Below are 15,104 nucleotides of genomic sequence, written 5' to 3'. Positions count from 1 at the left end.
AACTTGTTGGTCTTCCAGCACAAAGATTTGTCCCCGACCGATTGTTGCGGACTGGCACAATCCAAAGTCCAGGACTACGTGCTGAGGGACGCACTAAAGCTTGGGGCAGCTGCCGCAAAGGCGCAATGGGGAAGGGTCGCTGTCTAAGACCTTTCTACCACAGCGCACCGAGAGACTGGGAACTGTTTAGAGCCCCTCGGGCTGTACAGATCAAAATGAAAGGCTGTAAATGACTGTAATATTGTTTGTACTGATGCACCTGGTGATACATTTTGTAAAAGTTTAACCTGGATTGTACCCTTGTAATGTTGTTTTTGAAATGGTTTTGAATGTGATTGAAGATTTTTATGAATAAAGTATATTTTTACAAAAAAAAAAAAAAAAAATTTCAAGATTAGACAGCATCTATCCCAGGATACTTGAAAGGGAGATTAGGCAAGACATTTGTGACATGCTGACAACTATTGTGGAAAGTCACTGGGCATTAGGATGGTACCAGTATAATGAAAGCAGGTTATTATGGTGCCAAATTAGATAAAGCAGAGAAACAACTACAGAACTTAGTTCTGTATCTGAATATGGACAAATTTGCACAGTTATGCGGCAAAAGCCAGAATGTGGGATGAAAATTTTATTTTTTTATTTATTTGCTCATGGCATGTGGGCATAGCTGGCTAGACCAGCATTTATTGTCCACCCCTAATTTCCCTTCAGATGATGGTGAGCTGCCTTCTTGAACCGCTGCAGTCCATGTGGTGTAGGTACATCCACAGTGCCGTTAGGGAGTTCCAGGATTTTGACCCAGCAACAGTGAAAGAATAGTGATATAGTTCCAAGTCAGGATGGTGCATGGCTTGGAGGAAAACTTGCAGGTGATGCTTAAAGACCTGTCACAGACAAGACGGGCTGACTGGCATCCTTTGGGTCCGTAAAATTCTATGATTCTGGCCCTTGACTTACAAGTGTGCTATCACTGTCTAATTAACAAGTAATTGGAAGATTTAGACAGGGTTGGGGCCATGGAGAAAATTAGAGGAAGGCAAGCCCAAGTAGGATACCCTACCTTCAGTATAACTGCAAAAGTGAAGCAGGCAGTTGATTAAAATGAGGCAACTCAGAAAATATAATTGGAGTTGGACAAAAACATGTGAGAGCGCAGAATCATGGCAGACATGAAACCTGAAATGCAAAGTACTGCAGGTAGGAAGAAGGCGGCCAACATGCACACTGGATGAATAGTGTTGGCATAGCTGAAAGGGAAGTTGAAAGAGATCTAGGAACCTTTGTAGACCTGACATTGAAAATGCTGAACTAACGCAGAGCACTTAACACAATTACTGCTGAATTATGCAGCGTGAACAAAAGATGACATGTCAGAGGAAGTAATATTCAAAATGTTACATCACTCTGGTCAGAGCGCACAGAGCAGTATACAGTTCTAGCAAAAGCCATTCAAATGCTGGATGCAGTTAAGAGTTGCAAGGTTGATTCCTAGGTGTAGGCGCCCTAGATTATAAAAAAATGGAATATTAGAGATACTTGGGCATACAGTCCATAAAGGAGGCACAAGTGGAGATCTTATGGAGATATAAAAGATAGCAATGAGCAGCAAAAATGTAAATCTGGAAAAGTTACTCAAAACTTAGGAATAGGTCAAGGAGGCAAAAGGTTCAAACTAGTACAAGAAAAAATTTAAGTCACATACCAAGAATTCTTCTTTACTTGAAGAGTAATCAATACATTCAACAGACTGCCAGCTATAATAGTGAATACAAAACGCCTGGAATCATCTAAGAAACAAATTGGATGTTGTGTAAGGGGGAGTACTGGGTTCAGTACTGGGTTGGAGCTCCCAGTCAAGTAAGACCTTGATTTAAAATTCTCATCCTTATTTCATATCCCTCACCCCTTCCTTCGCTGTAATCTCCTCCAGCACAACAATCCTCAGAGATATCTGCACTCTAACTCTAGCCTCTCAGCATCCCCAATTTTAACCATTCCACTATTGGTGGTCTGGGCCTCAAGCCACTCCACCACTCTTTCCACTAACACATTTCTTAAAACCCATCTCTTTGACCAAGATTCTGATCATCGTCTCAATATCTCACGCAGTTTTGTATCATATCATGTTTTATAATGCCCCCCCCGTGAAGCACCTTGGCATATTTTATTATGTTACAGCTCCAGAAAAAGTAAAGACTGTTTTGTTATCTAGTCTGTTTAATATGGATAGCATCACAAAATCCACAGCTCTTTAAATTTTATGTAGAAGTCAAAGCAGCTAACTTCTTACAAAACAAGTTTAGAAATTAAACAAAAAATTGCAAAATTAAAGTTAGAAATAAGTGAGATTTCTCAAAGAGAGGCAGGGAGGGGTTTTCTTTCAACCTAATGAATTCATGTTCTCAAAAACTTGACATTTCAAAGCTGTGCATTCCCAAGATTTTGTTAGGTGACTAATTACAGAGAAACAGGCATTTCCTGTTTTCCATCACAAGACTCAATGCACTTCACCACCACCACAACCCCCTCCCTAAAAGTAATTGCTGCATGCTATCAACAACCATCAAATTGCAATGTTTGGCCAATTTTATAGTGCAATTTCTTCGAAGAACAAATAAAGTGGTGCAAGACAAATTGGGCTTTTACATAATTTTCTTTTCATAAAAGGCTAATAATTTTCAGCTGAGAGTGGCCTTTATCTTCTCTCTCCACAGAGTCCCCTGTATAAAGGGCACACTATTAACAGCAATTCATCACAGTACTGATTATCAACAATGATAAAATGAACACAATGAGCCTCAGTCTCAACAAGAACATGAAAATTAGGTAATATTTCATGTTACATTCAAATATGCTAGGCAACATTGCAACTGGTGCTCCAATCTAGTGGCTCAGTGGGTAGTACAATTGCCTCTGAGGTCAGAAGGTTGTAGGTTCAAGTCCCACTCCAGGGACTTGAGCACAAAAATTAAGACAGTCAGTCTGGTGTCAGTACTCTCAGTTGGGGGGAAAAAAAACTAAGTGGTACAGTGAGAGGACTACAAAGAATGCACCCTCGTTTTTTATCTTATGCTTGCCACAGTACAAAAAAATTATACAAAAGGTTGGTTTTTGAAGGCAACAGATACACAATCACAGCTGCTAGCTCCCTGCCCATTCTGCTTCTCTACAACCAGTTTCCAACAGCACACAAGCTTACCTCTCTCTGCATATGATCTTTATACCACATGAAAACTAAAACACCATGGCCATTGTATATTTGTACATAGAATACAGAAATGGCTCGATTTTAGTAAGCTAAATGAAAAGATTCCCATCCCCAAGTTGTGGTTTCTTTCTTCAGGCCCCTAAGCAGCATGCTTGACTGAGGAAAGATTTATATATTGCAATATGAACATTTGTTATTTCACTATAACACACAATAAATATATTCCCCTTATATATAAAAAACAACTTTTACTGAAATATTTTTTAAAGATCTAACTCTGTGGCTTATTGCGCACCCAGGCAAACTTGACCTTTCTGGTTTCCTGCAGGCACGGAACCTAAGAGCATAGAAAGAGGCTGCTCAACTGTTTCTGTGCAAGGGTCAGCTCTGCAAGTGGAGCTCTCTAATCCCATAGCCCTTCCTATTCACATTCTTTTTCAATATCTCAATGTGTAGTGAAAGATTACCACTTGCATAGCCTGTATGAGTGGAGCTAGTAAAAAATAGACCAGGGCAAATCATATACCATTCTGCTGCAGTAGCGTGTTGACAGGGCACTTATCTCCACTCGTCACTCCCCAAATGAAGAAGCTCAAATTTTATTTCCTTCCATTTGAAATTTACTTACTGGTACATCAGTTATTATTGCCTGTCAACAATATACAATTATGATTTAATATGGAACTCAATACAAGATATATTTCCAAGACCAGAGTCTCCCACTGAAGGCATCTTTAAACATGCTACAACACCAGTATATTTCAGAGGTACACTGGGCAATGCAGAATTTGATCAATTTACCTCCAAAAATATGGACTATAAATTGTGTGTAATTCATAAACAGAAGACTTGAAATATTAAGAGATCTCTGTGCCACTTAAATTTTCATAAACCACTGCACCCTGACACATACACCAAGTAGTCTTCAGACATCTCCTGTTGGTAAGCATGTAATTATTCTTCATAAGAATTCTGTACTTGATTTGCAGTTAGTGATAGCACAGTCATAAAACTAATGTTTAGTATGCTACTTTAATTTGTTAACATAGTAATTTGTCCACACTAGGACAATGTAACACTGAGATAACACAATTAAAATTTAAGTAATAAAGGAGGAATTAATCAATGTTTCACAATTCCATTTTTCTTGCTTAAATTTTCCTGCATGGGCAATTACTATGAATTATTCTCACTCCGAGTATCCGGTTAGTGAGAAGGAAAACACCGAGTGCAACTTGTCAGTTAACACTGCTTCCTATAGCTAGTATGAATGCTCTTTCAGAATACTATTACTACAGTGACAAGCACAATGAAAAGCCCAGCGTAACAGGGACACTGCTGAGTGAGCATTCTTCCTCAGAAACTGAAACATAATTGGCAACACCAAATTTACATAACATTTCCTACCATTCCTACTATCCACACAAATACTATGGACAAGTCTTCCACACCAGCCACACAAATACTGCAAATAACAGAATTATCTTTCCTGCTGATGGCCAATGTTTATTTATGAAGTTCATGAAAAAAAAGGACCACAAGATGATTTCCAGGTTTAGGTATTACGGTTCTACTAATATTAATATTAATTTGAAGGTCCAATAAAACTCCAAGGCCTAGGGAGCATTGGGAAAACCTGAGCATTTTGAACTACAAAGATTCAAGAGTGCTTTCTTGGGTTTGATTTCAGAAGAAAGATTTGAAAAGAATCATTGCAGAACGTTAAAAGACATATTGACCTTGAACTAATAATACCAGCCTGAGTCGTTATCTTCCCCTCCGCAACCCCTGTGTACAAAGTTTGCTCTTATTTACCCCTATCAAAATGATTGAAATCTTCAATGCCATTTCCCATTTTTCCCCTTCTCACCAATTTCCTGCCTTCATCTGAAAGTTTTTTTTCCTTCTTAGGGTTAGGTTCAAAGGGCATTGGTTGCTCTATGGTAACTCCCCAGGAGGCAATTTTTCATATGCAAATATCAGTTGGTTATTTGAGCATGTTTGAAACATGACAGACCAGCCCAATCTTGTCCTCACCTAATGTCCACATATATACATTTCCAGCACTAGAAAAAGTGATCAGAAATCAGGAAATGGTAACCTGGGTTTTCCTCCCCAAAGACAGCGCGAACAATTACATTGCTCCCACTATAGTCCAGCTGAGATCAACTAACTCGGCAAAAGCTGGCAACTGACCTGGGATATTCTCTTGTCTATATGGCTCTATTGTTCAAATTCTACGAAGGGATTATAAAGGGCAAATATCTGCATAGCATGATGCAATTTCATAGAAGTGATTGTCAAAATACATTTGCTTTTACATTAGTTACATCATTAACTCTTGCAGAAAGGACTGATCATTGACTCTGAAATCAGTTACCTAGAAATTAACAAGCATGACAGAAGAGCAGCACATCCTTCTTATACAGGCCTATGGACAGAAAAATCAGGCTCAGGCATTCACCCCAGTTATCCGAGCCCACCTAGATATCTACAAATCCACATCACTATTACAGCTTTCCTCAGCGTGGTGCTGATGCTGCCCATCTTAAGCTCTTGTAGTGATCAGTCTCCAACATCTTTGCTGGCCCCTTTGAGGCTTCGCTAGACCCTCATCTGTAGGAACCAACACTCCAAATGCAGAACTCGTTGCAAACCTTCCCCAGAATTTCTGAAGGCCACTATTCCCCCATGTGTTTAATTTTATTTAACATGTATATAACAGACATAACAAACATGCCCCAGAGACATCACTTCAATAAAACTTAAATTTTTGAAAGTCTGTACAATAATCAACCAACAGCATTTTTCCATTGGTGGAAGGATTGAGAACAAGAGGGCACACAGATTTAAGATAATTGGCAAAAGAAACAATGGCAACATGAAGAAAAAGATTTTCATGCAGCAAGCCGTTAGGATCTGGAATGTGAGAATATGATGGAGGCAAATTCAAACAAAGGCATTCAAGAGCGAATTGGGAATAGTTATCAAAAAAAAGAATGTGCTGGGCTACAGGGAGAAGGAAGTAGCACTAGGTCAATTGCTCCTACAGAGAGCCTGCACAGACAACAGGCCGAATGGCCTCCTTCTGTGCTGTAACAATTGCGATTTGAGAGTAGGCAATACTACAGACAAATTTGCAAATCACTTAGAAAAGTCACTAATGAATTGCCCATGATGTTGCCCATAGATGCTGTGCTGTATATAGCATGGAAAAAAGGAGTTGACGATAGGGATTAACTTCTGTTCCAAAGTTATTGTGAAAGAAGATTGCAGACTCCAGTCCTGACTGTGTGGTTAAAAATAACAGTGAGGCTAATGTTGCTCACTGTTATTAACCTGTAAATCAGGCAGGAACTCCTAGCAATGGGACATGCATAATTAAAATGTACAAAATCAGGAAGTTGCCATCCAAGATGCCTGGCTCCTCCAGAAGCCAAAATTTCACCAAGAAGCTAGTCATTTAAATACATTGAATGGCATGAATTTCCTGTACTTCAGTGATATATGCATACTAAACTCAAAGTTAAGAACTTGTTCATTCCAATGTACCCCTTCCACAACATGGCAAGTCTTAAAAGACTGTCAAACAACCTCTAACAAATATAACAATAACAAGTTTGAAGCCTCATTCCTCCAGTTTATAATTTTTGGAGGTTAAAAGTGCAAGCTTCTTGTTCCTTTCTGGCTCATATCTCTCTCAATCTACTCTTGCTTTCCCTCTCTATTTTGCTTTCTGTACCTGATTTGACATTGAAAATAGAACACTTGACACTCCCTGTTCAGAATTGGACTCTGCACGGCTCATTAATGACTTCAAGTTTTACTGGTTAAGGAAGTACACAGTTGCTTGCTATAATTTCACACAGGGTCTGGATGCACTGTTTCGATAGTTGGCTGACTCGGCCAACAAGCTAGTCTCTGCACTCCATCCAGACCAGACGGAGGCAAAGGCCATGGATGCCAAAGATGCTGCGATTCCACAAAAGTGCGTGGTGGGGAAAAAAAAGTACAAGCTTTAAAAATGGAACGGCATTGTGCAAATGTTTAATGCACAGTGTAATAATGCTTACATTTTTAGAACTGCAATACTAGCTTAGTTTGAAGAATGTTAATTGAGTTTGAAAAAAAAAATCTATTCTTGCATTGTTATATTTCACTCCAAGGCATTGACCATCTTAAGACTGTGACATTCAGGCTTCGGCTAATAAGTGGCAAGTAACATTTCTGATACACGTGCCAGACAATGACCATTCCAAACAAGAAAGAATCTAACCATCGCTCCATGACATTCAATGATGTTACCATTGCTGAATCGCCCACTATCAACATCCTGGGGGGAACCATTGATCAGAAACTGAACTGGACCAGCCATATAAAGATTGTGGCTACAAGAGCAAGTCAGAGGTTGGAACTTCTATAGGCAGTAACTTACCTACAGAACCCCCAAAGCCTGTCCATTTACAAGCCATAAGTCAGGAGCAGGATGCAATACTCTCCACTTTCCTGAACGAATGCAGCTCCAACAAGAAGTTGGACACCATCCAAGACAGAACAGCCCGCTTGAACAGCACCCCATTCACCATCTTAAACATTCACTCCCTCCACCATTAACGCACAGTGGCAGCAACCTGTACCATCCACAACTTGCAAAGGGTCTTTTGACAGCACTTTCCAAATCTGCAATCTTTATCGCCTAGAAGGATAAGTGCAGCCGATGCATTGGAATCCACAACCTGCAAGTTCTCATCCAAGTCTCACACTTTCCTGACTTGGAACTATGCTGTTGTTCCTTCAAAATCCTGGAACTCTCTCCCCAAAACCATCAAGTGTACACCACATGGACTGCAAAGGTTCCAGAAGGCAGCTCACCACAACCTTCCGAGGGCAATCATGAACAGACAGAAATGTTAGCCTTGCCAACGATGCTCACATCCTACAAAATGATTTTTTTAAAAGAGTAAAAATGTTGTGGAAAGAGTCACTGACTGTTTGCTTTCCACATTTAAATACAGTACTATAGACCGAGTACATGTTCCTTCCTGTCAAGTACATTTTTGCTGCACATTTTCAAGTTTGAGTCTGTTTTTCCTCGCACTGCAGTGCTCAGTTTTCACCATTATAATTTCTTTATGTCTGCCTTGTCTCTTTTCTCAGTTGGGCAAGTCTGTCCTTCCATCTGTTTCCTCTCCTGTGCCTACTTGCAAAACATACATCTTCATTTCCATTAATTTGCAACTCTCTTTTCAAATTAGGTTATAAAGCTAGAGCACATGACAAGAGGAAAGCAGAGCTGGTCCACTTGAGGTGGGGACAGGCTAGAGGCGGGGACAGGCTAGCCAACAGGTGCTGTAACAAACACAGATGTAAATTAAATCAGGAGTTGGTCTGGAATGAGGGAGAATGGGGTGTGCCAAGGTCGGCTGTGGAAAGAGCGGCTGATCTGGAACTACAGGCTTGAACCAAAGGCCAGAAACTCTTTCCATTGACACAGCAAATCTGAATCAGGAGTCAGAACACTGGCAGGTGCATCTGGCAACCACTAATACAAGAGAGAGATAGATCCACTGCAAGCAGGAAGTAGAATTTGCATTTCTGTAAGCACTTTTCATGACCTCAGCATGTCCCAAGCACTTCACAGCCCATCATGTACTTAAATAACAGTTTACATACATCAAAGTCCTGGAAACAGCAATGAGACAAATGACAAGTTAGTCTGTTTTTGGTGATGTTGATCAAAAGATAAATGTTGGCCAGGATGCCAGGAGGAACTCCTATGCTCTTCTTCAAGTGCCACAGGATGTTTTACAATCAAGGGGGCAGATGGCCTTGGTTTACTTCTTCTGAAAGATGACACCTATCAAGCACTCCCTCAAATATAGGCAGATGCTGCTATACAGCATAGCACTGTGTACTCAAGTGGAGCTTGAACCCATGACCTGACAAGTAGGCTACACTAAGCCTCCTTAAAGGCGGCTGCAGAAGGAGTGCTCAGGGTCTGTGACATGAAGCTAAAACTGAAGGGAACACTGAAGAGTCCAAGGCCAGAGTGGGGAAAAAAGTGCAGATGAACTTGAAATTAGAGGTGTGGACAGGTCTGTTAGCAGGTTAGAAATAGCAAATATCGTCAATGCGTGACTTGGATCATGATGTTGACGATATTTGCATGACTTGGATCATGATGTTGTACACCAGCAACCCAAAATTAATAAGGCTACTAGAATTCCCAAATGCTGATCCTGCCATTTCACTTCATGAAGCAGAAGTAGTGCTTCAGAATCTGCCTGAAGCTACCGGAACTGGGGGTGTCCTTATGACTGCAAGGAAGGAAGCAGAGCTAGAATGAGGGAGAAGTGGAGATCAAGCATTTCACACACAGCGGCAAGGGAGTGGAACAGAGTAGAAACATTTGGACCAGGGTTCAGCAGAAGGGAGGAACGGTACTACAACACTTTAAGACCTAGGATGCAGTAAAGCAGACCTAAAGCACACATGTAGGAGGAAGCATAAAGCAATGTACTCAAAGTCTATCCACACACAACACACCACAAGACTATACTGCGCCAGAATTACTGAGTGACAAACAAATGACACCTGCCACTCATTTGCCTTGCCCATACATTTTCCATAGGCTTTTGCATGGAAGTTAAAGTATCCTTTATGTGGCATCTGGGACCTGTGTGAACAGGACAAGCAACGGTGTGTCTCCTGAACAGGTCAGAGTGAAGAATCGCTGAACCAGGAAGAGGTTGTTTGGCAGTGTTTAAGACTGGTCTTTAAAAAAAGGTGCTTAGGCTGGAATGGAAAAGCCCCACCTTTATGGTAAGTTTAATCCATATATATTATACAAGTACAGGCTCTTCAGTGTTCAAAGTATTTGAATGGAGAGTAAGATGGCAAGATGCCATCCATATTTGCAAAGCTGATTAAGAGGCAGCACATCTCAACTTCCGGATTTTTGTATTTAGCGGCACACGTACACTTGCCAGAAGCTGCTGTCCAATTTGCACATAAATTATGGTGTGGCTAACAGCATTGACCATTATTTTCACAATAAATTCTGGACCAGCTATATTTATGGCTTTCAGGCATAGTTCCGGTTCAGCTGATCGTTTCCATCTCAGACTTGATTTTCAGCCTAATATGGATGCTCAAATTTTATCTTGTCAAGCAAGATTGCTGCCTGGTGACGATGAAATGTTTATAACAGTAACATTGACATTGTAAACATCCCATGTTTTTTTTTAATTTTAAAAATGCATCAGATTTTCTTTGTGAGAGATGCACAGTTAAAGAATGGAGCATTGACACTGACTTTTCATGCCTAGTTAGTTTGATTTCCAAGGCTAACTCAAAAACAAAATCATTTAATTTTCTGATGAAAGGTCAAAGACCCGAAACCTGGACTCTGTTTCTCGCTCCAGATATTGCCTGACCTGCTGAATATTCCCAGCATCCACAATATTTTGCTTTTGTATCATATATTCTCCATTGCCCTAAGACAATTTGCTGCTTCACAAGCCATGAACCACAAACCATCATTTCAGACAGATCCAAACAAATTTGAATGCAGTGTTCAGAATGATCTATTCCAAAATATTACAAATATACACACTTTACATTAATCAACTGATAGTCACAGTTAATTTATTATGTAATTTAAGTAGATTAAATGCATAGCAACTGAACGGAGCATTCTGCAAACTGGTAGTGCCAATAAAAACAAAACTACTCTCCAAAACCCAGCAATGGACGTAAACAGCACAGGGCAGAGCTTCCACACATAAATACCTTAATCATAGAGTCCCACTATAGGATATGGTCAACCAATCACCCAGTAACCTTGAGCAGAGACACAGTAAAAGTGGCAGCTGCACAATTTTCCCACTGTAGGGCTGTGGCACCCTACAACCCTGAGACTGACACAGTCCCACAGTAGAACATTGTCATCCTGTCACCCTGGGATGGGGTGCATGCTAAACTGGAACTGTACGTGGCCCCCAGTGAGTCTCTGTCAATCCTGTATCACCAGGAAAATGTCACACTTGTCTCCCTCCATCCCCACCCCACCCCCGGGGCAGTGCTGTCCAATAAAACCCTGCAAGTGGGTGCAGGGTGAGCAGGAGCTGCCCACAGACTCCCTGCAGCTCAATGTTTACAAGTCACAGGAGAGTGGGAACCGCGGCTCAAAGTCCTTCAAGACACACAAACTTTGAAAATTGAGCCCCGCGGCTCTCGGCCCACAGCCAGCGACCGCGGTCCCCAACAAAGAGGCCAAGCCGGGCCACCAAGGAAACGGGCCGAACGGCCGCCGGTGCCCGGGGGAAGCCCCCCCCCCACCACCACCACCACCACCACCACCACCACCCCCACCCCCAGGCCGGGTCTAGCAGGCCTGACAGCCCCGGTTAACCGGGTGAGCGGCCAGGGCGGAAGCAGCGCCGCTTACCGGAGCGTCGGGCCCACGCAGGCCGCGTCCGTGCTTTCGATCTCCTGCAGGATCCGCTCGTGTTCGGTGACCGTCTCCAGAGCCTCGGGGTCTGCCATCTTGCGGCTCCGGCTGGAGGCGGGGAGGAGGAGGAGGCGGCAGCTGCTGCTGCGGCGGCGGTTAGCGGCGGTTCATGACCCGGCCTGGACCGACCGCCCGGCCTGGTTAAGCCGGAGCCCTCAGTGGGGGGGGGGTCTCTGGTGTGAACGAGAAGCCGCCGCCGCTCACAAAACCCCTCTCTCCCGGATCCGCTTTTATTCCGCCGCCGCTTTCACTTTCCTGCCCATCCCGTCCGCGCGTCCCCGACAGCAACCTGTCAGCGCGCTCCCGAGCATGCGCGAGCAACCGAGCGAGCGGGCGGGCGGGCGCGCGCACGCCTCACTTCACCTGCAGCAAAAACCCCTGTCCTTGTTTTAAGAAATGTGTGTGCACACAAGTAAATCAATCCGACGGTTTAGTGCTGCGCGTCTTCCTACACTTTACATTCAAATCCCGACTTAATTGCAGAAATTTTAAATTTAAAATAACTGCTAAAACAAGGGGGGGGGGGGGGTCACTATCCAACACCTTGAACCTCACGGGGCAAATCAGGCATAAACTAAAATGCTAACGGGGTTATTACCTTTTAAGTGCGTAGGCTCTAAACTAATACTGCATCTTCACAGTCTTATTGCGCAAATCCCACTTCAATTTCTTCATTGCAGGGATACGCTTGCTGGATTTGCAATGCATCGCAAATGTACAAAAAGATAATTTCATCTAGGTTTTAAGTTAAACGGTATGAAAAAAAAGGATAGCAGGTTCCAAACGGATTTGAATTGCGGGTGTGGGAGAGGAGCTCCCCTCCGCAGAAAAGTTTTGACAGCCGTTTTGACAAAGGCCAAGATTGCAAAACAACAGTTGTAAATGTTTGACCGCTTCCCTGCAAGAGTTGTCTAAATAAAGACACCGCAGCAAAGCTATATGTGGGATCATTCCCTCATTTCAGCACATACCAAGTTTGATCTTGACAGCATCACTGAAGAACTATTTAGGAGGCCAACTACATCTTCATAGGGAGGGAACATTGAATACCGTGTTACTTTAGCCCCATATTAATAGATTTTCTATTGGCTAACAAAGACGCTATTTGACGACACTCTGGTTTAACTTCAGATGGTATTAAAAACTTCCCTTTTACTAAAAAGCCAAGGCAGCAGATTTCTTAGTAAGAACATTATAATTTGTGTTATTCATTCACAGATTGTGGGCTTCACCTATACAAAAACAAAAACAAAAACAAAATTACCTGGAAAAACTCAGCAGGTCTGGCAGCATCGGTGGAGAAGAAAAGAGTTGACGTTTTGAGTCCAATGACCCTTCAACAGAACTGAATTGTCTATCCCTAGTTGTCTATTATTGCCTATCCCTAGTCGTCCTTAAGGTGGTGGTGGTGAGCTACCTTCTTGAACCACTACAGTCCATGTGGTGTAGACACAGCAACAGCTAAGGAACAGCAATATATTTCTAAGTCAGGATGATGAGTGGCGTAGAGGGGACTTCCCAGGCAGTGATGTTCCCATCTATTTGCTGCCCTTATCCTTCTAGATGGTAGTGGTCATGGGTTTGGAAGGTGCTGCCTAAGAAGCCTTGATGAGTTTATGCAGTGCATCTTGTAAATGGGTACACACTGCTGCCATTGTGCATCAGTGGTGGGGGGGAATGAATGTTTGTGGATGGAGTGCCAACAAGTGGGCTGCTTTGCCCTGGATGGTGTCAAGCCCAAGTGTTATTGGAGCTGCACTCATCCAGGAAAATGGGGAGTATTTCATCACACTCCTGACTTGTGTCTTGTAGATGGTGCACAGGCTTTGGGGAGTCAGGTGGTGATTTACTCGTTGCAGGATTCCTAGCCTCTGACCTGCTCTTGTAGCCACAATATTTATATGGCTAGTCCTGTTCAGTTTCTGGTCAATTGTAACCCCCAGGATGTTGATAGTGGGGGATTCAGTGATGGTAATGCCATTGAACATCAAGGGGTGATGGTTAGGCTCTCTTGTTGGAGATGGTCATTGCTTAGCACTTGTGTGGCACAAATTTTACTTGTCACACTAAGCTTGGATATTGTCCAGGTCTTGCTGCATTTGGACATGAACTGCTTCAGTATCTGAGGGGTTGTGAATGGTGCATCAGCGAACATTCCCGCTTCAGACCTTATAATGAAGTAAGGTCATTGATGAAGCAGCTGAAGATGGTTGGGCCTAGGACACTACCCTGAGGAACTCCTGCGGTGATGTCCTGGAACTGAGATGACCTAAAGTAGTCTCAGCTAAATAAGAGTAGAAGCTTGTAGAATAATTACTGTAACGGGAAAGCATATTATCCTTTCAATGCTGTGACTCAGGTTGAAGTCCAATACCAATCGGTAGAAGTTTTTTTTCTAAATACGTAATGAGGTCTGGAAAAAAAACGCTCAATAAATCTGCGCAAATCCAGTTTCCCGCGTGGACAAAAAAAAGTAATGACAAAAAATGAAGCCGAGATCCCGAACAAATTAATTTCCTCATACTTTATTACTTGATGCATAGTGTGTATTTATTTTCCAGAAACACTGGGACTCCTGGCGATAGTCTCTGAACAGTCCAAACAACATTGTGCAGACTTAGATATTATAAACTTCCAATCCACTATTAGCCAACTGCGTATTTTTAAACAATGATTTGCGGATACCAATTCACAGGCAATGAAACTATGATTTATTACAATGCTGCTTGATTAGTACTGTCCTATATTGTACTAGCAACACTCACCGACGTAGACCTAATTTAGCAGTCAAATGGCTGCTAATTTAGACAACTGGAATTGCATTTTTCCACAATTAACCATTCCCGTTTAACCCACATTATCTTGCATTCTCTATACTCCAAAGTATCGGTTGGAGATGCAAACAGGGAAATCGTTGACAAATACTTTGCATACTTTTGGTCCATACTGAAAATATCAAACTGCTTAAATACGACAACAATAGGTCACGTCACCTACCGTAAACTTGTACCAAGTGGCAATTCCAGTGTTTCGATCTCAGAAAAAACATTTTCATAAATTTGGTTTTCCCGATTTTCCTCTTTAGAAGAGTTCGAAATAACCGCTTTGCTTGCCTGAGCCATTGTTTCAATACCTTCGCTCCCGGGTTATTGGAGTGGAATTTTCTCAAACTCAACAGAAAGAGTGGCAATAAAACATGCCGGACAAAACAATGACCTCGTGATTCTAGAATTATTAGCCTAAACGTAATCGTTTCGATTTTGTACAAAAAAAAACACGCAATTCCTAGTTCAGAATACAGTCGACCATCACATCAACGAGATGTGACTGGAGACGATTTATTTATAGCACATGGCTATTTAAAGACTATCATATTTCACA

At 42.1% G+C, this 15,104-nt stretch overlaps 1 protein-coding gene across 8 annotated transcripts in view; it reads right to left on the bottom strand.

Moving 5' to 3' along the window:
- LOC144694481 (exocyst complex component 6-like) overlaps window positions 1–14,890 on the bottom strand; it is a 187,181-nt gene extending 172,291 nt beyond the window's left edge. For 2 of the 8 annotated variants that reach the window (XM_078564956.1, XM_078564958.1), the window contains exon 1: window positions 11,661–12,028. In XM_078564956.1, coding sequence (XP_078421082.1) covers window positions 11,661–11,758 — 98 coding nt within the window. In that variant the 5' untranslated portion in view covers window positions 11,759–12,028. Of the gene's footprint in view, window positions 1–11,660; window positions 12,029–12,324; window positions 12,442–14,720 lie in introns of those variants that run through there. The other 6 variants (XR_013579762.1, XR_013579763.1, XM_078564955.1 and 3 more) reach the window with 6 other exon arrangements.
- Window positions 14,891–15,104: the final 214 nt, after the last annotated feature.

This window comes from Cetorhinus maximus, chromosome 20 (genome assembly GCF_964194155.1).
Source record: "Cetorhinus maximus chromosome 20, sCetMax3.hap1.1, whole genome shotgun sequence".
Taxonomy (NCBI): domain Eukaryota; kingdom Metazoa; phylum Chordata; class Chondrichthyes; order Lamniformes; family Cetorhinidae; genus Cetorhinus; species Cetorhinus maximus.
This window is presented reverse-complemented; position numbering and strand designations above follow the sequence as displayed.